Source organism: Chiloscyllium plagiosum, unplaced genomic scaffold, assembly GCF_037043375.1.
Source record: "Chiloscyllium plagiosum isolate Xiang-an unplaced genomic scaffold, Cpla_swu_hap1 HiC_scaffold_1, whole genome shotgun sequence".
Taxonomy (NCBI): domain Eukaryota; kingdom Metazoa; phylum Chordata; class Chondrichthyes; order Orectolobiformes; family Hemiscylliidae; genus Chiloscyllium; species Chiloscyllium plagiosum.
In genome coordinates this window covers 150,377,052-150,401,048 of record NW_028270139.1, presented here as the reverse complement: position 1 = coordinate 150,401,048, position 23,997 = coordinate 150,377,052, and the positions used below count along the sequence as shown (strand labels likewise).

The 23,997-nt window shown below is 41.5% G+C and overlaps 1 protein-coding gene across 2 annotated transcripts in view; it reads left to right on the top strand.

The window, feature by feature from the left end:
- LOC122552518 (histone-lysine N-methyltransferase Smyd1-like) overlaps positions 1–23,997 on the top strand; it is a 68,686-nt gene that overhangs the window by 32,494 nt on the left and 12,195 nt on the right. The window contains exons 4-7 of one of the 2 annotated variants that reach the window (XM_043695237.2): positions 5,122–5,252; positions 8,342–8,380; positions 16,727–16,922; positions 20,787–20,879. In XM_043695237.2, coding sequence (XP_043551172.2) covers positions 5,122–5,252; positions 8,342–8,380; positions 16,727–16,922; positions 20,787–20,879 — 459 coding nt within the window. The remainder of the gene's footprint in view (positions 1–5,121; positions 5,253–8,341; positions 8,381–16,726; positions 16,923–20,786; positions 20,880–23,997) is intronic. The other variant, XM_043695319.2, reaches the window with a different exon arrangement.

The window sequence follows — 23,997 nt, the reverse complement described above, 5'->3', positions numbered from 1 at the left end:
TAGGTGTCACGTGTGTATTATGCTGCGCAAAGTTGATAAGATTTACCAGACTGATTCCTGAGATGGCATAAAGTTAAAAATAACGCAACACCAGGTTATAGTCCAACAGGTTTAATTGGAAGCACACTAGCTTTCGGAGCGACACTCCTTCATCAGGTGGTTGTGGAGGATACAATTGTAAAACACAGAATTTATAGCAAAAGTTCTGTGTTTTACAATTGAGCCCTCCACAACCACCTGATGAAGGAGTGGTGCTCCAAAGGTTAGTGCTTCCAAATAAACCTGTTGGACTACAACCCGGTGTTGTGTGGTTTTTAAGTTTGTACACCCCAGTCCAAGGAGAAAGTGAGGACTGCAGATGCTGGAGATCAGAGCTGAAAAATGTGTTGCTGGAAAAGCGCAGCAGGTCAGGGGCAAGTCTGTTTGAGAACGTGGCTCGAGTCCTGCAATCTTCTTTCCGGCCTATCACCCTCACCTTAACCTCCTTCCACCTCTCGCATTCCCAACACCCCTCCCCCAAGTCCCTCCTCCCTACCTTTTATCTTAGCCTGCTTGGCACACTCTCCTCATTCCTGAAGAAGGGCTCATGCTCGAAACGTCGATTCTCCTGCTCCTTGGATGCTGCCTGACCTGCTGCGCTTTTCCAGCAACACATTTTTCAGCTCACACCCCAGTCCAACACCGGCATCTCCAAATCCTGAGATGGTATGACTGACGTAGAAAAGAGGCTGGGTCAGTTAACACTGTATTCACTGGAGTTAAAAGAAAGAGGGGGAGATCTCACAGAAACCGATAAAGTTTGAACAGGACTCCACACGTTAAATGTAGGAAGGATGTTCCCACTGACTGGGGAACTCAGAACCAGAGATGACAGACTAAGGATTGAAATAAGGAAAAATGTCTTCACCCAGAGAGTGGCGAGCCAGTGGAATTCTGTGCTGCAGACCCCAAAACATTGAGGCCAAAATAGTGAATGATTTCAAGAAGGAGTTAGATATAATTCCTCAGGATAAGGGATCGAAGCAGAGGGGAGAGGAAACCACATTGTGAGCAGCGAATGCAGCAGACTAGATTCAGCGAAAAATGCTTTGGAGAAAATAGTGCGAAAGTTTGGCAGTCAGGCAGTTCAAGCTATATCACATGTTGGAATGGGTCTTCGGAATATCCAGGGTGGTGATGGTAGTGGTGGTGGTGTGGGTGGGTGTAATTTCAAGGACATACAGGCACTGAATTTTAGGATGGTCTGCAAGTACCCTTGATACTCAGAAAACGTGGAGGATACACTGGGGTACTATATATAGGATATAGGCAAAAGTGGAGTAATTGCTCTCAGGTATTATGAAGAATTTATGAAAGAAATTGGGAATAATGTATTGGATCAATAATTAGGTAATGTAAACGAGGAAGTGAATGTGTTTCACTGGCTTTGAGTTAGCTGCTGCATTCCAACACTTCTGAATGACTTTGCCCTTCTCTTTGTACAAATGTGCTCTTTGCGCCACCTGGAGGTGGTGATGGAATAATTCAGTCTTGGAAGAGGACCTGAAAGAGTTTCCCGTGGGATTACCCCGCAGCACAGATTGGTACAATTTCACAAGAGTTTGGGTTAGAGTGGTGCTGGAAAAGCACAGCAGTTCAGGCAGCATCCGAGGAGCAGTAAAATTTCACAAGAGGAAATCTCACATAGAGACCACTGTGTCTGGTTTAGGAGATTGAACTAGAAATCTGATATGAGATTGGGAATGAGGCTGTTGGGAATTTAGGTTAGGACCCCTTGTTAGGAACTGATCCCAGTTCTGCTTCAGTGCATACAGTCATGTGGCCTCAGAATTTCCTGGAGTCTGTGACATCAGTACAGTGCACTAGTATTTTACATCACTTCATACACTAATATACAGGAGCATGATTAGACCATCCACACATGAGCCTGCTCTGCCATTAGATCTGATTAAGGCCTTTAACTCCATCTTCCTGTCTATCTCCTTTGCCCTTTGACTCTCCTGTCAATCAGGAAGCTATCTTCCTCAGCCTTATAACATATTCACCAATTACCTGATATGAAGTTGATTATCCTAGCATCAACTTGTGGCCATAACCAAACCAGCTGCAATGCTAATTTTACAGAGGAATGCTATTTTACGAATCCTGATGACTTCGATATGAAAGTTAAAGGAATGTAACTCACATGTTTGAAATAATACAAAAGTTTCTTAATATTTTGAAAACATCTTTGTCATTGTACTTAAGAAACATTGACAATTCTTGGCACAGACGGACATTATTTAGCACATTTGGCTGAATTTTCCCCTCCCTTGAGGTATGACAAGGATGAATAATGGAGTGAGTTATTTTTAGAAAGATATCCATTTTGGCCACTTCAGCAGTTAAGCACTGGGTGAAAAGGTCTATTGGAAACTGTCTTGGCCTGCCAATAATCGGGGGCCTGAAGAGGTGAATTAATGACCACTTAAGGACTTCAAGTCACCACCAGAACGACTACTTGCATTCCCTGAAAAGTGGCTGGTCAGGAAAATTAGGGCTACTTGCCTGATCGGCAGGGATAGGTACTGAGGGGTCTCCACTTGAAAATCAAGCCCAACCCCCGCCCTTGTCTCTGACTCCTGGAATCCATCCCATGATAAAGTCCCCCCACACTTCCCACCCCACCAGAACTGAAACAGGAAGACTTATGCTCTCACTGTTGGATCACTTAATGATTAGGCTTCAATCGATGGTCTTTAGGGCCCAGAATCTGCCCTTGAAAATACTCACCCTTACATTTTAGCAATCCACTAGATCATTGTGTCTGTACCAGCTGAGAGAAACCTATCCAACCTAACTGATCTTCCAGCTCCTGCTCCATACCACTGCAGGATACACCATAACTAATGCATATCAAAGTTTTAATTTAGATGCTAAATAAATTCTGTGCGAATGGTGTGGCTGTAAAAGTCTTTGACTATAGTAGGCATCTGTGACAAATCAGTTTGTTCTCAGCCCTGGAGCTTCACCATAAACTGAGAGAGGGATCAAAATTAGTCCAATCACAAAACATACAAAGGTGACCGTAACAAAATTGTCACAAATACCCATCTGGTTCATTAACATCTTTTAGGGAAGGTGATTTAATTTCCTTACCCGGTCTGGCTTACTTGTGACTCCAGACCCACAGCAATGTAGTAGACTGTTACCTGCCCTTTGAAATAAAGGGGGAGGCAATGGCCTGCTGGTATTATCGCTAGACTATTAACCCAGAATAATGTTCTGGGGACCGGGGTTTGAATCCCACCACAGCAAATGGTAGAATTTGAATTCAATTTTTAAAAAATGTGGAGTTAAGGGTCGACTTATGACCATGAAACCATTGACAATTGTCAGAAAAATTCATGTCCTTTAGGGAAGGAAATCTGCCATCCTTACCTGGTCTGGCCTACATGTGACTCCAGAGCCACAACAATGTGGTTGACTTTCAATTGCCCTCTGGAATGGCCGAGCAAGCCACTCAGTTGTATCAATCACTAGAAAGTCGCAACAAAGAACTGAAACCAGACAGAGCACCGGCATTGACCTTGGAACTGTAAAAGACAAGTCGTTGTGTCAAAATCCTGGAATTCCATTCCTACCGGCATTGTGGGTCAACCCACAGCAAGTGGACTGCAGTGATTCAAGAAGGCAGCTCTCCACCACCTTCTCAAGGGCAAATAGGGATGGGCAATAAATGCTGGCCAGCCAGTGACACCCAAGTCCCTCAAATGAATTTTAAAAATGGCTGAACGAGCTACTCAATTGTATCAACCATTAGAAGGGAGAAAAGGAATTACGCCAATGGATCTCCTGGTATCGACCTGGGCACCAGAAACAACAATAAGACCAAAACAGCCCTGCAACGTCCCGCTTATTAACATTTGCGGCTAGTCCCACAATTTGGATAGTTGTCCCAAAGACTAGTCAAGTAATAATTATACTTACAGAATTACACCTTACAGACAAGCTCTCTGACACCACCAGCCCTGGATATATCCTGTCCCACCAGCAGACAGACCCAGCACAGTGTTATATTGTTGGAGGGAGTCACCCTGGATGTTCTCAATATTGACTCTGGAGCTCTCTTGCTTCAGGTTAAACATGAGCTAGGAAACCTCCTACTGATTATGATGTAATCCTCCTTTGGCTGTTGACTCTGTGCTCCTCCATGTTGAACATTTGAAGGAAGCCTATGAGTGGCAAGGAAGTGAAACCTACTCTGGGTTGGGGGATTTTGAAGTCCACCTAACACTTCTTTACTCCCCCATGGCATCTTCCTATATCCTTGCATAGGGTGGAAACTTGCCCATTCACATTGTCCATCCTCACTGTCCGAGGACACAAACACACCTTCTAGGTGAAGCAGCATTTTACTTGCCTCTTCTTTCAATCTAATCTACTGTATAATACAGTCTTCTTTCCACTGGGGAGACTAAATGAAGACTGGGTGACCACTTTGCAGAATACCTCCACTCTGTGTAGGGATGACCTCCCATTTATTTAGCATTTCAATAAACCACCTTTGCTCTCATGCTAATATTTCTCGGATCTGCTAGAGTGTTCCAATAAATCTTAATTTTCTACTTGGTCCCTTCACAGTCTCTAGGACTCAGTAATTAATTCACAATTTCAGCATTTGACCACACAATGCCAGTTCTCCATTTTTCTTACATTCTTCCCCAACCCCAGTGTGCCCAATTGGAAGAGTCATATAAGACACAAAACATGCACCTCTCTTTCTCCACAGATACTGCCAGATCTGCTGAGTTCCTCCAGCATTTTCCAAGTTTGTATTAAGCTCTCCCTTGTGTTTGGCCAAAATAGATTGTTTACTCACACAAAACAGATCATGTGGCTCTACACAATATGAGAAGAACTTGCTTTCTACAAATTTGTTGCCATGTTCTCTGTCCTTGTTGTGCTACAAAACTACTTAATTGGTTGCAACATGCTTTGGGAATGCCTTGAGGTCTTGAACGTTGCTATGTAAATGCAAGATTTTCTTTAAAGAGGGAGAAATGTGATCAATAATTTAGAAAGAGAATTTAACGCCACTTTTAACACAGGATTTAACAGCTCATGTTTTTAATTCTCCAGATAAACTGCAATGGCTTTACCATCAGTGACCAACGCGGATTGCAAGCTGTGGGAGTTGGATTATTTCCAAACCTCTGTCTTGTAAATCATGATTGCTGGCCAAATTGCACAGTTATACTGAACAATGGCAAGTGAGTACAAAAAATGATAATTAGAATAAAGGGTTAAACATAGTTGCATGAGCATTATTATTTTTGGGGAAGGTGGAATCCATCTGAAAACAAATTGGTGAGTCAAGTGTAATATGAATTATACTGATATAAATGTGTTGTTTCTGTACTATATTTTAACTTGGCCTTAGCATATCATAGTTAATGAATTCCAAACAATACAGGACAACTACTCAGCCACTGATTCACCCTTGAGCCATCTATGACATTCAATTAAATCAAGACTGATCAGTACCTTAACTCCTTCTAACTGGCTTGCTTTCATCACTCTCAATAACCCTAACTTAACACATCTCCATCAAAGTTATAGAAGATAGTACATTATAAGCAAATGGTTAAATTCAGAGCCCACCAGATGCTCAGTTCAGCAGGTACCACTCTTGCCTCTGACAGTGACGTTAATGGGCTCAAGGCCTCCTCCACAATGTGCAGCACGTAATCCAGGCTGGCACTGAGGGTATTTCTCATTCAGATGAAATGCTGAACCAAGGTCTCAACTGTCTACTCTCAGAGATGATCAGAAGAGAATGCATGCACTATTTAGAATAATATCATGTGATATTATCCCTATTGTTGTGGTTAATATTTATCCCTCAATTTACTGAAAAGATAGCATCTAGTTATTATGCTGAATGAATTGCAGTCACTCTGTGTGGGAGCTTCATGTATACAGGTATCTGTTGTGTCTTCTACATTACAACAGTGACTACATTTCAAAATTATTTCAATGAACTTTGGGATATCACGGTGCTATATATTTTATATACATGGCCTCTCTCCCTTCTATAAAATGCTGCAGAAGTGTAGACATTCCACTGGTATAACGATGGGACCTCAATGAATTGGAAACTGATTGTCCTTTGGGTTCTGCTTTACGAGGCCCACATGCAACTAGTGTGACATGCCTGCTTCTCTCCCTCTTACACACGCACACATAAAAGACACATGCATACACACACAGAGACACAGATACACACACACACACATGCACATGTACATAGATACATGTCCTGCTAGCTCTGATTGAGTGCAATGTGAGGGATTCACAGGGGATCCTCAAGTCCCTTGATCCACATTATCACATCACAGTGAGGAAACAACAATGAATTTCTAAATCAGTCTCACATGGGAGCTGGTTGGTAGTGTTCCCATGAATGCATTGTCCTTTTTGATCTAAGTGGTTGGTAGAGGTTGTGGGTTTCTGGATCAATGGTGCTGGAAGAGCACAGCAGTCTGGTTTCCAGCATCTGTAGTCATTGTTTTTACCTTAGAGGTTGTGGGTTTGGCAGGCCCTGTTGAAGATGCTGGATGGGAATGTTATTGGTTACAGAATGTCTTGGTTGTGTCCAGATGTTATTCGCAACATCAGGCCCCTAATAGTGTTGGTCTTATTGAGTCCTCCAGAGCCTAGAAGCTATGGATACACTTGGATGAAACCTGATTGTTAATACTAGGCTATAGTTCTCACCATAATGAGTTATGACCCAGAACAAATAACTATGCTCCCCCAAAATGTAACTTCCTACCCAATGTCTGGAGGCTCAGTATTCCAACTAAACTCCAGACATAACCAAGACAATTGTCCTTATCCTAGCCTGAAGTTTACATTCAACAATTTCCCGAAAGGGTCACATGATAATTGTGGGGAATGCTGAGATCCTATTCTGGATCCTATGCTGATGCTGTAGCTGACCTCAACAAATGGAAGTCAATGAGTAATTGGGGCTGTTCTTGTTCTGGTCCTGTGCCACTCTCTGTTCATTTACCTACATCAGATTATCCTGATTGCCTGGTAAATTAAATCACCTTCTCTCATTCCATGGGACAGTCATCAAGGGAATTTGGAAATTCGCAAAAAGGGCAGGGACAGAAAGTCTTTCAGTTCCCAAAATGTTTACTTTGAGCTCCCAGGGGATAAAACTACTTCTCCTTGTTACTGGGATTGCAGGAAATAGTTTGCTAGCTCAGTTGTGTTTGAGTGCTGGACTGTGGGCTCATAATTAAGCCCAAGTTTTATATACTAACAGGACTATTTATTCCTGAGGTGAAATGGGAACACTCTGCAGTACTCATTACCTTGTTGCTGGACCTGGGTAGCAAGCTGGTAACCAAAAAAATGCAGTTAGGCCAGCCACCATTGTGTGGAGACAAGGTAGGTTTAGGTTTAGATTTTATTGTCATGTGTACTCAAGTACAGAAGTACAGTGAAAAGTGTATAATGTCGCCACACACAGCACCATCTTAGATACCAAGGTTCACAGGGACAAAACAAAAGCTGAGGTATAAAGTGGTAAAACAGAGAAACAAAGTTAAAAAGCTAAACATCACAGACTTTCATAGAATAAGTAGAAAAATAAAGAAATAAGGTTATAATTAACATTAAACATTAGGTAGATGACACAATGGGGGAGATTTTGGAGAGAAGATAAAATGATCTCACTTTCCATATCAGAAATGATCCTCATTCACATATTCATAGCTCAAATTGATTAGTGTATTGATGTTTACCATTCTGACACTTTCCTGGTCCATCATCCAACTTCCATGCTCGATAAACCTAAATTCATCCAAAACCTATTCTTTAATTTGTTTCTCTTTGCCTACTGACTGACAGTGGCTCTCCTGTTGACAGGACTCCATTTATAAAATTCTTAACTTTGTTTCCAAATACCTTTCTATCCCATAACCTCCTTGACCCCATCAACACCCCCACCCCCTAGATCTCCTCATTCCTTTCATGTACATCCCGATTTTAACTGCTTCATTCCTGGTGGCTGTGTGTTCGATTGCATAGCCCAAAACTCTTAAGTTCTCCTCCTAAATCCATTCTTCTCTCTCTCTCTCTCTCTCTCTCTCTATCATTTCCTTGACAATGTAGTTAGTTACCTTTTCTATATTGCTTTATGTTGCTGGATGTCAAACGTTATTTGATAATCCCTCTTGTTTTGGAGTGGATTAGTATGTTAAAAGCCAATTATTAAGTGTTGCTGAGTGTGATTTCTTTAATTCTGTTTTGGTTGTGAAATGTAGCTTTTTATTTTGTTTTTCAGTCGCTCTGCAGTTTATTCAATGTTTCACACACAGATGAGGTGGGTTTTGATGTTGCTATTGACATCAGTGTTTTTTCTTCCTCTTCCTGTATGGCATTAACTCTACACAATATTCACTGTCTAAGAGATGTAATAAAACAAATTCCCATTCCTCCTGAGCTTAATCCTTCCAATAAATTCTGCCAATAAAGTAACAAAGAATGAGCATGTGATAAAGATGAATCTGTACAGGTCAAAGGAAAAGAGAATGGCAACAGTTCTCAGAATGGTATAATTACAAATGGTGATTGTGGACAGCAGGACAGTAAGCAACTGAAGTAGAGACAAAGGTTAATGTTGGTAACAAAATGTGCTGGAGTTCACAACGGGTCAGGCAGCATCTATGGGGAGAGAATAAGCTAACGTTTCAAGTCTAGATCACTCTCATTGACTCTTCATGTTGGGTACAGGACCCAACTGCAATTGCATTTGAGAAGTTGGTGGTGAGCTGCCTTCCAGGTCTGGATGGTGAGTGGTTTTGAGATGAACTGGTAGGTGGTGTGTGCAATCGTTATCTAAAAGCATTAGGTTTGAGAGGTTACTGGACATAGACCCAAAGGACGATTTCAGGGATAGGACACTTTAATTGATGAGAGTGCAAAAGCAATAAAGTGTTTCCTTTATAAAATACTGGTTAGAGCTCAGCTGGACTATATTGTCCAATTGTAAGCACCAAACCAATGTTCCCTGTAAACCATGAAGCAGAACTCTACCTGAGTGCTCCTCTGTGGGTTGTAGCCAAGATGGGCCCTTTGTTATCATGCAAAACGAAAATATAAAGATGCTATTCATTTATACAAATCATCCAGACTCTCCAAAAAAAAAGTCAGAAGGTGATTAACATTATGCCATAGGAAAGATGGAAGATATTAGCAAGGATGTACAATAGATTTATTTCCTTACTGAGAGTCGGCCTCATGGCCAGAGAAAAGGCGACTTTGCCAGAGTGAGACTGAAACAGAGTAACTGGAAATTTGGAGCAAAATGGGAATTTAGGGCAGAGGAAGAAAGAGATGCTTTAATTAAAAGTTACTGCAAAGAAATGAAGTCTTCAGAGGTGAGAGATGCATAGGAAAGGAAATAAAGCATCACTGAAGAGGTCTTCCTGCACAGAAACCAACAGCAGGGTGAGTGTGGGGATAACTATTGATTGGAGAGTTGGTCTTCAGCACTTCCAACCTTTAAAGGGAAAGTTGTGTATTTAGTTTGCGTTTAAGTCACCAGAAGGTTTTTCTCTCTTTCTTTCTGAGAAATAGCTTGATAGGTTTTCATAATACGTCTGTACTTATTCTCAGGATAACAAATTTTACTTAGAGTTACAGGATGGCAGGTCAAAAGGGTCAAGTGGAGTGTACATCTTGAGATATCTGACAAGTCTTGGATATGTGATCTGTCCCAGAGAAATATCTGCAGGAAGTTCACCAGCTGCTCAAACTTGAGATCTGGGTTTCAGAATTTGATCCATAGTTGTTGTAAATTCACGCGATAGATGACTATGTGGAAAGCATTTATAGGGAGGTGGTCACGCCTCAGATTAAAAAATGCAAAGGCACAGAGACCAGGCAGTCTAAGCAACTGTCAAGTAGTGCAGGAGTTTCCTGAATTCAACATATTTGCTAATTGGCGTGCCATTTTGGAAACAGGAGAGTGCAGTCAGAGCCAAGCCCTGGCACCATGGGTGACTCAGCTGTCCAAGGGAGGAGGAAGAAGAGTTAGAGGAGATTCTACAGATGGAGGATCAGTCAGGTGTTTCTGTTGCAGCACATGTGACTCCATATACGTTGCTTTCTTGGTGCCAGGGTCATGGGTGTCACAGAGTGGCTACAGGACTATTCTCTAAAGGTGGGGCATCAGCCAGACGTTACAGTCCATACTCATGCTAATGACATATGTAGGAAGAGGGATGAGGTCCTGAAGGCAGATTTCAGGGAGTTATGGAGGAAATTAAAAAGCAGGAGCTCAAGAGCAGTAATCACAGGGTTACACCCAGTGGTATGTGCTGGTGAACATAAGAACAGGAGAATTGATTGATTGAATTTCTTAAATGGTGAGAGATTAGAAAATGGAGATGTGCAAAGGTGTTCTTGTCAATAAATCACTGAGGGTTAACATGAAGCTGCATGGAGTGTTTCCCACTGTTGTCAGTGGACCCGGGTACAAGAGCAGTGACGCCTTGCTTCAATTGTATAGGAGATCTGTTAGGTCGCACTTCGAGTACTCTGTACAGTTTGCTCTCCTTACCTCAGGAAAGATGCTACTGCAAATGAGGGAATGTAATAATGGTAAACCATACTTGTTACCTGGATGGTGGGACTGTTCTACGACGATACATTGGGCTAACTAACTCTGGGTTCCTTACAGTTTCGAAGAATGAAAGGTGATCTAATTGAAACCTACAGGATAGTTAAAAGGATACCCATTGTAGCTGCAGGTAAGGTGTTTCCCATGGTTTACAGTCTAAAACCAGGGGGCACAAAGGGGGTGGGGGCAGTGCTAATTAGGTCTGAGATGAAAAGAAGTCATTTGTTTCCCACAGAGGGCTGTGGAAGTTGGATTCATCTTATTTCCCTCAATAGCTGCTCAACAGCTCAGTCTTTGCGTTTGTTTAAGGTAACGATTGATGGATTTCAGTGGTGGAAAGGGTTATAGCGATGGGTTCAGAAAAAGAGCATTAAAATGTTTGATCAATTACTCCCTGACACAGGAAACAGAGAAAGCTAAGAGGAATTCAAATAAAGGTTGAAAACATTTATAGAGGATTTGTTTGAGTGAATTGGACTATTCCCTCGGGTGACATGGTTAGAGAAAGAAATGGTTGGTTTGTATTTGGAAATGTTTTAGAGCATTAGGGATTGTATGTGAAAGTGGGAAAATATCAAGCAGAGGACGTGGCAGGTCATGAAGGAGAAACATGGAAACTAGGAGTAGTAGTAGGCCATTCAGCCCTTTGAGCCTGCTCCATCATTCAATATGCTCATGGCTGATGCTCTATCTCAAAGTCATATTCCCGCTTTCCCACCCTACCCTCTAATGGCTTTGAAATCTAAAAATTTAGCTAATTCTTGAATATATTTACTGACTTGGCATCCACAGTCTTGTCATAGCCGAACATTTCCCAGGTTCACTGCTCTTCGAATGAAGAGACTGTTTCCTCATTCTTAGTCCTAATTGGCCTATCCTGTATCCTGAGACTGTCCACTGGTTCTAGACTCCCCAACCAAGGAAACCATCCTTCCTGCATTTAGCTTGTCCAATCCTGTTAGAATGTTTCAGATCCCCTTTCATCCTTCTGAATTGTAGTGAATAAAGGCCAAGTTGAGCCAATCCTCCCTCTTCAGATAGGAAAGTGTTGTGTAGTCCATTTTCGTTTGTTCTAGCACAAATACAATGGCCTGTTGTAAATGTCTGTGGTAACAAAAAAATCAGGCGAGAAAGTGCGATGTCAATGCTATTAAAATACATTTTAACTCCAATCTTTCTAGTTCAGATATTGACTATTACGTATTCTCAGCACTTTATATTTCTATGTTGGATTGAACCTCATTATGAAAGAAATCAACTGGTTTAAATTTAACCTAAATAAAAGCTGAAAGAACTGTGGATGCTGTAAATCAGAAACTAAAACAGAAATTGCTGGAAAAGCTCAGCAGGTCTGGCAGCATCGGGAGAGAGAAACCAGAGTTAATGTTTCAGGTCGAGTGACTCTTCTTCAGAACTTCTTCAGTTCTGAACAAACATTAACTCTGATTTCTCTCCACAGATGCTGCCAGACCTGCTGAGCTTTTCCAGCAATTTCTGTTTTTGTTTAAAATTAACTTATCTTTCACTTCTAAATGCTAACTGACTGGTCCACGGTGACTTCTATTTGTCTGTGTAAAAATAAATGAATTGTTACATCCAGGTTGTCAAATCAAACCACAATATCTCACCCATTCACCCACTCTTCACCACTGGCAGATGTCCAATTTGTTAACAAGACTTCATGCTGAACCACATGTACATATCTTGGTCACTGGTTGTTTGTGCCAGCATGCAGATGGCATCATATATGCAATGGTACATGGCATGATCCACAAAAGCTGCACCACAAAGACAGGGTCTCTTAATCTTAAAAGCAACGCAAGTAGAACTTGTGCATGTAATCTAGGCAGATGCTCCACAGTTTGGAGCAGGTGCGAACATTTTTTGGGTGTCATGTGACTTCTGACTTTGTCCACTCCAGTCCAACACCAGCATCTCCACATCATTATTTTGGGATTGCTGGCTACCATCACATGAAGGATTGAAGTTGAGTTCCACATCAGGATCTGAGAAAGAAATCTACTCGAGACCCAAAGAAATCAGTTCAGACCAGCCAATTCACAGGAAGAATTAATTAGGGGGGATAGACCAATGGAGGTCAACACCAACCAAATGTAGCCCCCAGAGTGAATCTGTCTGAATTGTTTCCACCTCTGCTTGTGGGTACATAGGAATAATGCGTAGAACCTTCCTATTGATTCATAAAGATTTTTTAGCATAAATGCAAGCTGCTTAAGTAACTTGGCATGGTGCCATTGGCTAACTCTTCTTATGCTATAAGCAATTTTAAAAAAGAAAATGAATTAACTATTATTTTCCAAATCATCAATGAAAGGAAAGGTTGAACAATGTATTTATAATGGAAATTTCCACCACTTAAAGCTGACAATTGCCCAGGAAGCAGCACATTTACTGTGGAAACCTGAAAACTGCATTCATTGGCCTCCTTTTTGAGTATCTGATGAAACGTTGGAATGTTACCAATCCTTCAAAGGTGAAGCCAATCAGACCTGGGAAACATTGACTAATTGTGACTTTTTCAGTTCAGATCTGAACTATATCCAGGAATAGAATGGCTTGGTGGCTCAGTGGTTAGCACTCTGCCTCACAGCTCCAGGGATTTGGGTTTGATTCCACATTTGAGTGACTGTGCAAACTGACAGACATTCTCCTGTGGCTGCGTGGGACCCTTCAGTTGCTCTAATTTCCTCCCACTGTCCAAAGATGTGCAGGTTAAGTGGATTGCCCATAGGTCAGGCTAAATTTCCTATAGTACTCGGGGATGGGGTGGGTGGGTCTGTGTGGGATGCTCTTTGGAGGATTGGTGTAGGCTGAATGGCCTGCTTTCACACTGTAGGGCTTCTAAGATACATACTGTGAATGAACAAAGGAAACAAGGCTTCATGGGATATTTTCTTATTTAAAGGTGCTGTCTAAAGTCATGCTTTGTTGAATAAAGCACTGTCTGTTCGTAGCATCAAAGCACCTAAAATTGAATTTCAGAAGAGCACTGAATTAGAAGAGTTCATTGCGTCGGTCCCAGCTCTTTGGTGGAACTATCTATTTTTCTTCACTTTCCATTTTCCCCATAGTCTTGGATTTTTATTCTCTTCAAGTATTTAACTTATTATCCATTGAAATTTATTATCAAATACGCTTCCACCACCCTTTCAACCAGTAAAATGATTAAAAGCATCCGATCAATCTTATTTCCCTGAATGGCTGTCTAACTGAATATGCTTGGCCCTGTTTGGTGCTCCGTTTGGGTTCAGATAGACACAACTAATTTTACACAGGGATGCTTATAATCAGTACAGTCCCACAAACAAATACTGTAGATTCAACCCAGAGTCAGCTGTGGCTGAAATCCCCATGTGAGACTGGAACAAGAAGTGTAGGCTGACTCTGCAGTGTGGCATTAAGGCAGGTGGAAAAGATCTGGAACTATTTTCCAGAGACTGATAAGCTGTCCAATATTCAAGCCTCAAAACACATCTAAAATGCATGATCACTTCAATGTTTTTTTTTGGCATGTTACTGTGTGTAAATTGGCTGCTGCATCTCCTTCATAACATCAAGGATTAGATATCAGAAGCACGTCACTGGATGTAATGCGCATGGTGATGTCATAAGGTCGCGGAAGTCTCTATATAAACGCAAGCGTCGAACACTTATCTCTTCCATCATGGTTATATACTTTGATAACTATTGTGTCTTTGACCCCCAAACTTTCTTTCCCTGATCCATTGAAAGCCCGTATTTAATTACACGCAGAGTGCATATACTCCAATAGGTGGAGATGTCGGTGTTGGACTATGGTGGACAAAGTTAAAAATCACACAACATTAAGTTATAGTCCAACATTAATTTGGAAGTACTAGCTTTCAGAGCGCTACTCCAAAAGCTAGTACTTTCACATAAACCTGTTGGACTATAACTTGGTATTGTGTGATTTTTAACTAAACATATCCCAATGACAGATCAGATTAAATATTTGAGTGTACCAACTTGTCAGCAACGGCTAGACAGTAAAATGATTGTTTCCGGTTGGAAAGTATATAGAACAGGATAATGCCTCGTCTCAAAATGAACCAAAGTTTCAAGCGTAAAAGTATCATTTTACAAAAGTTTGAAATTGCGCGACAGTCACACTTTCAATTTGAACATGGGTGAAGACTCTTCTGAAAAAACCCTGCAGTCAAATTCACCTGAAATTTTCAAAATATAAAATCCCACAAATTGTGTTGAAAATTTAACCCTTCCATTTAAAATTGTTGTGCTTGTTATCTTAAGAAATGTGTTCCTTAGAGACCATTAACTTTTTAAAAATAATAGAATTTTCACTTGATAGTTGAAGAAGTGATGTAGAGTCAGTGTCATACAGCATGGAACCAGACCCTTTGGTCCAAACAGTCTATGCCGACTATAATCCCAAACTAAACAAGTCCCACCTTCCTGTTCATGGCTCAAATCCCTGCACGGTGGCTCAGTGGTTAGCACTGCTACCTCACAGCGCCAGGGACCCAGGTTCAATTCCTGCTTTGGGTAACTCTCTGTGTGGAGTTTGCACATTCTCCCCGTGTCTGCATGGGCTTCCTCCCAGTGCTCTGGTTTTCTCCCATAGTTCAAAGATGTGCAGGTTAGATGAATTGGCCATGCTAAATTGCCCATAGTGTTAGGGGTAAATACAGGGGAGGGGAATGGGTGTGGCTGGGTTACTCTTCAGAGGGTTGGTGTGGGACTTGTTCGGCTAAAGGGCTTGTTTCCATACTGTAGGGAATCTCATCTAATCTAAAACCTTTCCTATTCATGTACTTATCCAAATATCTTTTAAATGTTGTAATTAATTCCATGTCCACCATTTCCTCAGGAAGTTTGTTTCATATATGAACCACCCTCTGTGTAAAGAATTTGCCCCTCATTACTTTTTAAAATCTCTCTCCTCTCACCTTAAAAATGTGTCCCCTCGTCTTGAAAACCCCCATCCAAAGACAAAACAACTACCATTAACCCTACCTATACTCCTCATGTTAAGTCTTTTACTATAACAAGCAAACTAAAGCATTATTGATTACATGCTGTTTCATAGGTAACTTATCAATTTAACTATAGAACAGAAGTTTCCTCTTCTACTTTTAGCACAACTAGAAAATCCCACTTCACAGTTATCTTTCACTCTATGCCAAACACAGCAATTTAACTTTCCTGAACTACAATGACTCTTAGCTCCCAAGAGTTGATTTCCATTCTTTCCTTTCCCCTACTTAATAACCATTAACCCCAGAACATTTCCAGATTCTACGCGATTGTCTCTCTAGTGTTAGAGTAGGTGAAAGGTTGAATCTCATTTCAAATCCTCATGAATTTAGTCTTTTCACTCCAAGCATGATCTCTCACTGGCAATGAACCATGCCTCTAGTTGCTCATTCTCTCTCATGAATCTTGGCAGACTAATTATATCAGCTTCAGCGATATCTTAGAAACTCTTTCCCTCGAAAAAACCCCATCGATGGTTTCATTCCTTGAGTCCGGGTGGAAATGCTAATTAGACACTAACGCATTCCATCTTGGCAATAAAGTGTATTGGTATCCTCTTGATAGTCTCAACACCTTCATGGGACTTTGGAGGCTAGTGGTCTAACCAAGTCAACACAGATTCTGCTGCCACTGTCCTCACATGGGAACACCTTACATGTCCTTTCCAGCAAAATAACTAAGGTCTTCCTCAATCTTTCTCAGCCATGTTAGCCAGCTCTGCTGTTAGGCCAATATCAGAACAGCTCACACAACCTCCTTTACTTTCTCCTATATTAATGACACAGTCCCGAAACATAGCAATTTTACAAACTTTGCACTTGCAACAATATTATAAACTCGGTGTCAGAATACGCAGCATGGCAATTAAATAATGCAAATGCCCATATTATGATTTTGTGCTAACAGCCTGCAACATAGAGCCAACAGGCAGATAATCAGGTCTTGGGGCATGACTGTAATAGCTTTCCTTATTTCACCCTTGTAAAAAATGACCTTTCTTGTCAACAGAATTGAACTTCGGGCAATCCAGAAAATCAAGGCGGGAGAGGAACTGACGGTATCATATGTGGATTTCCTGAAATTAAGTGCAGAGAGGCGCAGCCAGCTTAAAAAACACTATTACTTTGACTGTACCTGTGAACACTGCACGAAGGGAATCAAAGATGACCTGATGCAGGCTGTGAAGGAGGAAGATGGCCAAAAGGTAAACCAGCAGGAACATCAGTGTGATAAATTGAGAAAACAAGATGAGAAAGCAAGGAAGCAAAAAGGGAAATAATATCAGAGTGTGACAGGAAGGAATAGAATGCACAATCATTAGACAGCCCCAGCAGATAAAGCTAGGGGTTACAGAAAAAGGAAAAAAAGACAGAACTGAAGCCTCTGTATCTGAATGCTCATGGCACAAATGGAAATAAATATATATGATCTGAAAGCTATTGCAAAGGCATGACTGCAAGATAATGTAGACTAAAACCTGAATATTCAAGGATATATAACATTTAGAAAGGACAGAAAGCTCGGAAAATATAGAGGGTAGCTCTGTAAGTAAAAGTGACAATAGAACAGCAGAGAGAGATGACCTTAGTTCCAGAGATCGAGATCAGTTTAGGTAGAGCTGAGAAATATTGGAATTAATAAATCATTTTTGGCAATGGTTTATATACCCCTGTAGCAGTGGTCACATTGTAAGATGGGGTATATGGGAGGTAATAATGGGGAGAAAGGTATGGTGGTCATCATGGGTGATTTTAATTTACTTTGTGTTTTCTTGCATTAACAAAAAGAAATAATCAGGCAGAGTCAACATGCATTTGTGAAAGATAATCTATCTATCTCAGTCTTCAAGGACTCTGCCCCCACAATCCGGTGTGGTGAGGAGTTTCAAAGACTGATAACTGCCTGACAGAATTGGCAGAATACTGAGGTGCAGAGGTATCTGTCAGTCTTGGTACATGAGTCACAAAAGGTGCACTACGATGGTCCCTGGTGTCGAAGGATTGCCTTATGCACAAAGGTTAAGCAGGAGTTTTACTCACTGGAGTTTAGAAAGAAAAGAGGGTGATCTCATTTAAACATTAGGATTCTTAAAAGACTTGGCAGGGTAAATGCTGAGAGGATGCTTCCCCTGATGGGATACTCTCGGAATAAAGGGGTGCCAATTTAATCTGAGATGAGGAGTTAAAAATCACACAACACCAGGTTATAGCCAAACAGGTTTAATTGGAAGCACTAGCTTTCGGAGCGCCACTCCTTCATCAGGTGGTTGAGCAGTGCTCCGAAAGCTAGTGCTTCCAATTAAACCTGTTGGACTACAACCTGGTGTTGTGTGATTTTTAACTTTGTACACCCCAGTCCAACACCGGCGTCTCCAAATCATGAGAAGAGGAGGAATTTCTTCCCTCAGAGGGTTGTGAGTCTTTGGAAACTCTCTGTCATAGAGACCTGTGGGGGCAGAGTCCCTGTGTATATTTAAGACTGAGATAGATAGATTCTTAATCAGTAAGGGAACGAAGGGTTACGAGGAAAGGAAAGGAAAGTGGACATGAGGAATGTCAGATCAGCCATTATCCTACTGAACGGTGGAACAGGATCAAGGGGCCATTTGACCTACTCCTGTTCCTATTTCTTCTGGGTTGAGATTGGAGAACATTAATATGCAGATGCAACAATGCTGGCATTTAGAATGTTATCTTTTTGCAAGAGGTATAGAATATAAAATTAGGCTTGTTGCATTTATACAAGACATTGAGGCCATACCTGGAATACTATGTGAAGTCTCGGTCTCCTTATTTAATGGTGGAACATTGGGATTGTATCCATTGGAGTTTAGAAGATTGAGTGGTGTGATGTGAGGTAAAGATCTTGAGGGGGTGTGACATGGTGAATGTTGAAATGTTTCCCTTGGTGAGAGAACTAGAATTTAGGGAAACAGTTCAAAAATAACGGGTTTCCTCTTTAATTTGGAGATGAAAGGACATTTTATTCTCTCTCAGCGTCTTGTGAATCTTTAAATTGTCTTCACCTGATAATGCTGGAGGCAAGGTTATTGGATAGGTTTACAGCAGAAATACATAGATTCTTGGTTAACATAGAAGTCAAATGTTATTAGAAGGAAAGGTAGGATAGAGGACATAACCAGATCAGCCATGATTTTATTAAATGGCTTGGCAGGTTTAAGGGGCCAAATGGCCTATTCCTGCACTTTGTCTATAAGACTTCAACATGGTCTGACAGAGGTCTGTGTGTAATTGAACCGAAAAAGATACTAAAGTAGGACTGAAAAGTCAGGTATTAGTCTTGGATAGCCAATGAATCCAGTCAGTTTACCAATGTCCTTTGAGGGAAGAAAGCTTATCATTGTCCATTGTATGACTGATGTATGACTCATGCCCCACACTCATGGGGTTGACGCTTAACTGGTCCCTGCAAGGACCTGAAAATAGTCAAGTGCATTACACTCACATCACACATGCAAAGAATATTAAGAATTGCAATTGTTCAAGAAGATGGCTCACCACAGTGTTCCCACAACAACTAGCAACAGTGCTTATTTTGCTAATGATGTCTTTATCGCAGGACCACAGTAATACATAATGGAATTCACATTCTTTTATAACTGTTTTATTGGGATCTCGGTGATTAAGGCATAGTGCGGCCATCAATCCTTCTTTCTACTCTTAAAATAATGAACTTTAATGGATTACACAAACCCCCATGGGGCACTGTAACAGTAGCAAAGAACAATCAATGGAAACATACAGAATGGAAATTTGTCAAATCAAAATAATGTAGTCCAGTCTAACTATGGTTGGTAAAGTACAGATCATTGTTGAGCCTAATCAACAGCCTTAACTTGTCTTACATATTAAGAGATCATTTTTCATTAAGCGTTCTTGGGATGCGTGTGTCATTGGCTAAGCCAGGATTTATTGCTCATCTATTATTGTCCAGAGCGCATTAAGAGCAAATCACTTTGGAGTCACATGTTGACCAGACCAGCGAAGGACAGCACTATCCTTCCCTAAGGGACGTTAGTCAATCAGATGAGTTTTTCCAGACAAATGGCGATGGTTTTATGGTCATCATTAATTCCATTTTTTTTCAAATTTGAATTCAAATTCCACCATCTGCCATTGGAGGATTCAAAGCCAGGTCCCCCAGAATAGGGGTGGCATGGTGGCTCAGTGGTTAGCACTGCTGCCTCACAGCACCAGGGTCCCAAGTTCGATTCCAGCCTCGGGCAACTGTCTCTGTGGAGTTTGCACATTCTCCCAGTGTCTGTGTGGGTTTCCTCTGGGTGCTTTGGTTTCCTCCCACTGTCCAAAGATGTGCAGATCAGGTGAATTGGCCGTGGGTCTAGATTAGAATGGTGCTGGAAAAGCACAGCAGTTCAGCCAGCATCCGATGAGCAGTAAAATCGACGTTTCGGGCAAAAGCCCTTCATCGTGAATTGGCCATGGTAAATTGTCCATAGTGTTAGGTGCATTAGTCAGAGGGAAGTGGGTCTGGGTGGGTTACTCTTCGGAGGGTCAGTGTGGACTGGTTGGGCCGAAGGGCCTGTTTCCACACTGTAGGTAATCTAATCTAATATTATCTGAGTCTCTGGATTAATAGTCTAGTGCTAATACCAGTCGGTCATTATTAGCATTAGGTACAAGTATAATAGCTATGATAGCATCATATGGAGCATTATAGCAATAGGTAAAAGCATTTCTTATCTTGTTCATTTGAAGTGGGTGCCATTGGCAAGGTCAGCATTTTTTCACCATCCCATTTGTCTTTGAGAAACTGGTGATGAAATGCCTTCTTGAACAACTGCAGTCAACTTGATGTTTTTTTTAAGGGAGGATGTTCGAGGATTTTGCTCCAGTGACACTGAATTGGGCAGGTTTCATAACATGTACAGAGAGGTCTTCCTGATTATAATTCCGATCCTTTTTGGTGAAAGTGCCTGCAGGAACTGTGAAAACAGACTGACCTAAATAGAGCAATGCAGTCATTCTGTTACAATCCTGTTACATCTATGCCTCTTAAACCAGTAACCACCACGTATGTTGCATTTTAGCCTTCAGGTGAAATAGTGAAGGAAGTTATCGAGTTTTCAAAGATGACGTTGGAGAAAATTGACAAAGATCGATCTGAGGGGTTGTGGAGTAATGTAAGTACCGGTCAACATTGAATAGAACTAGCTTTAATAATGAAATGTTATATTTGGATACATAAGGACTCACCTTCTTCTTCGCCAGATACCATCCTTGATTATTTGTGGTCAATAATGATGTCTTACGCAATGACTTTCGTGTTGAGCATAGTGTGGAGGCTATCCCTATGTTTGCCTCGGTTGTGATAGGGATTGAAACCCTGACTGTTGAAACTATTCTGAAGCACAAACTAACTGGTTTAGCCAATTGAGCCCCTTGCCCCCTCATTGTAATGATATATACATTTTTTTTCTTTTAAACACTCAGCTTTTTACCCTAGCTTCACTAACAGTTAAAAATCACACAACACCAGGTTATAGTCCAACAGGTTTAATTGGAAGCATACTAGCTTTCGGAGCGATGCTCCTTCATCACCAATTAAACCTGTTGGACTATAACCTGGTGTTGTGTGATTTTTAACAGGCAGAACCTAGAGGAATCTTTTGATAACCGTACAGCAGTGAAAGAATAATGCCCTCCATTGTTAGTGTCTCTTTTAATCTCTGCCTGAGTTTGGTGAAGTTGCCATCTTACTAATTACACTCAACATATAAAGTTAAAACTATTTATTAAGCCTAACTACTCTTTTAGCAGCACTGTCAATGACTAGTAAATGATGCATCTCATTCCTTTAAGTAGTAAATAGTTCTTGGTGAGTTGAAAACTGTCAAGAACATAAGAACAGAGGAACTAGGAGCAGGAGTAGGCCATCTGGCCCCTTCGAGTCACTCCACAGTTCAATACAATCATGGATGACCTTTCTGTGGCCTCAGCCCCACTTACCTGCCCTCTAACTATAATCCTTAATTCCTTTACTATTCAAAAAGTTATTTATCTTAGCCTTGAAAATATTCAACGAGGTAGCCTCAACAGCTTCACTGGGCAGAGAATTCCACAGAGAATTCACAACCCCTTTGGAAAAAGAAGTTGCCCCTCAACTCAGTCTTAAATCTGCTCCCCCAACCCCCCTTATTTTGAGGCGATGCCCCATCCTTGCCTAGTACGGTGCTCCTTTACCTGCTGGAAGCCTCACTGCCGACCTCCTTTTTGTGACGTCATGGCTTCTCTGAAAATGTAAAATATATTTTGCCTTGCTTTTCGGTTTCTCTATTATCTCTCCTTCTTAATTCAGTTTCTCTTTCCCTCTTTTTAAGTCCCTCTGCAAGTGATTTACCATTGAATGCAATCACTCGCATTTGCCTACCCTCTCAGTCCTTCCTCAGACAATGGATTGCTTGGCTGCAGAAGGAAGTCACTCAGTCTCCAGTCAGACCCAGGCTCCTGCTTTATCCTTCTGGCCTTGTCAGTTTACTTACCCCCTCTAGTGTTCATCCAGTTTCCCTTTGAAATCTGAGTCTATGGGTAGCAGGGTCATTCATTGCATAAAGTGTAGTTCTCAGGACTCTTGTGGAGCAGTGGTAGTGTCCCTTTCTCTGAGCCAGGCGGCCAGGGTTTAAGTTCCACCTGCTCCAGAGGTATATAATGTGCACTTAACCTGCACATCTTTGGATTGTGGGAGGAAACTGGAGCATCCGGAGGAAGCCCACGTAGACACGGGAAAACGTCCAAACTCTACACAGACAGTCACCCGAGGGTGGAATTGAACCCGGGTCCCTGGCACTGTGAGGCAGCAGTGCTAACCACTGAGACACCATGCTGCTTCAATTATTGTAATATTCTAGATTTTCATTATGCATCTACGTGCACTTCTTATCTACAAATCCTTCTCTTTACTCTTACCTCACATTTTCATCACAGATTCATGTTAAACATGCCCTGTTAAAGCAGTTGCATTTATAGCCTTTTTCTGAGTGGTGGCACTGTATAGCTGCTGATTTGCAATTCCCATGTTCAAACCAACTCAAACTCTCTGGTTCCCAATTTGCTGTCAGTTTTTCCCCCACTATAAATGTTATCATAAAAACAAGAATATGATGTAGGTATGTGTTTTGCCATCTGCACCAGGTCACTACAATTGAAGGGGTAGGGCCAATTTCTCTAGGCGTACTCTCCGGATTTACAGAATAGTCACAGGATTGAAGTGGATAAAAACTTTGGACTTGGGGAGAGCAGAAGGATCCTTGCAGATATCTGCATGCTGTGTGACATAATCAGGATAGACAAGCAGGACATTGGAAGAACACAAGGCAGGCAGCATCAGTAAGTGTTTCAGGTGTAATCCTTCTTCAGGACCGTTCCACCTCCTGATGCTGGCTGGCTTGCCGTGTTCTACCAGCTTGTCGAACCTTGGATTCCATCATCTGCAGTTTTCTTTTTGTCTCTAACTAAGTGTGATATAATCAGAGCTAAGTGGTTGGGGATTGGAGTTGGAGGAGAGGGAGGGGTTATGTCATAGAGTCATGGAGTCAAACAGCACAGAAACAGTTTCTTTGATCCACTTGTCCATGTCAACCAGATATCCTACATTAACATAATCCCGTTTGTCAGCACTTGGCCCTTATCCCTCTAAACCCTTCCTATTCATATACCCATCCAGATGCCTTCTAAATGTTGTAATTGTACCAGCCTCCACCACTTTCTCCGGTAGCTCGTTCAATTTAGACACCACCTTCTGTGTGAAAACGTTACCCCTCATGTCCATTCTAATTCTTTCCCTTCTCACCTTATACCTGTACCCTCTAGTCTTGGACACCCCTGCCCTAGGGAAAAGACCTTGGCTGTTCAATTTATCCATGCCCCTCATGATTTTATAAATCTCTATAAGGTCACCCCTCAACCTCCAATACTCCAGGGAAAAAAGTCCCAGCTACCCAGCACCTCCTTATAGCTCAAACCTTCTAGTCCCAAAGGGACATTCTTGCAAACGTTTTCTGCACCTTCTGCACCTTTTCCAATTTAGTAATAACCTTTTTATATCAGAGCATATAGAACTGAGCAGTTGTCATACTGGTAGCTTCCAGAGACAGATTAGAGCAGATAGTTGAGGTTGTTTCAAAATGGAGAGACTCCCATGTCAGCTTCACTCAATTTCAGTTAAGGAAGGGTTTTTTTAGCCAGGCTGTGTTTAATTTAGGTGGGACCGAAGGATGGTGTGGTGTGGTGTGGGGACTGTCT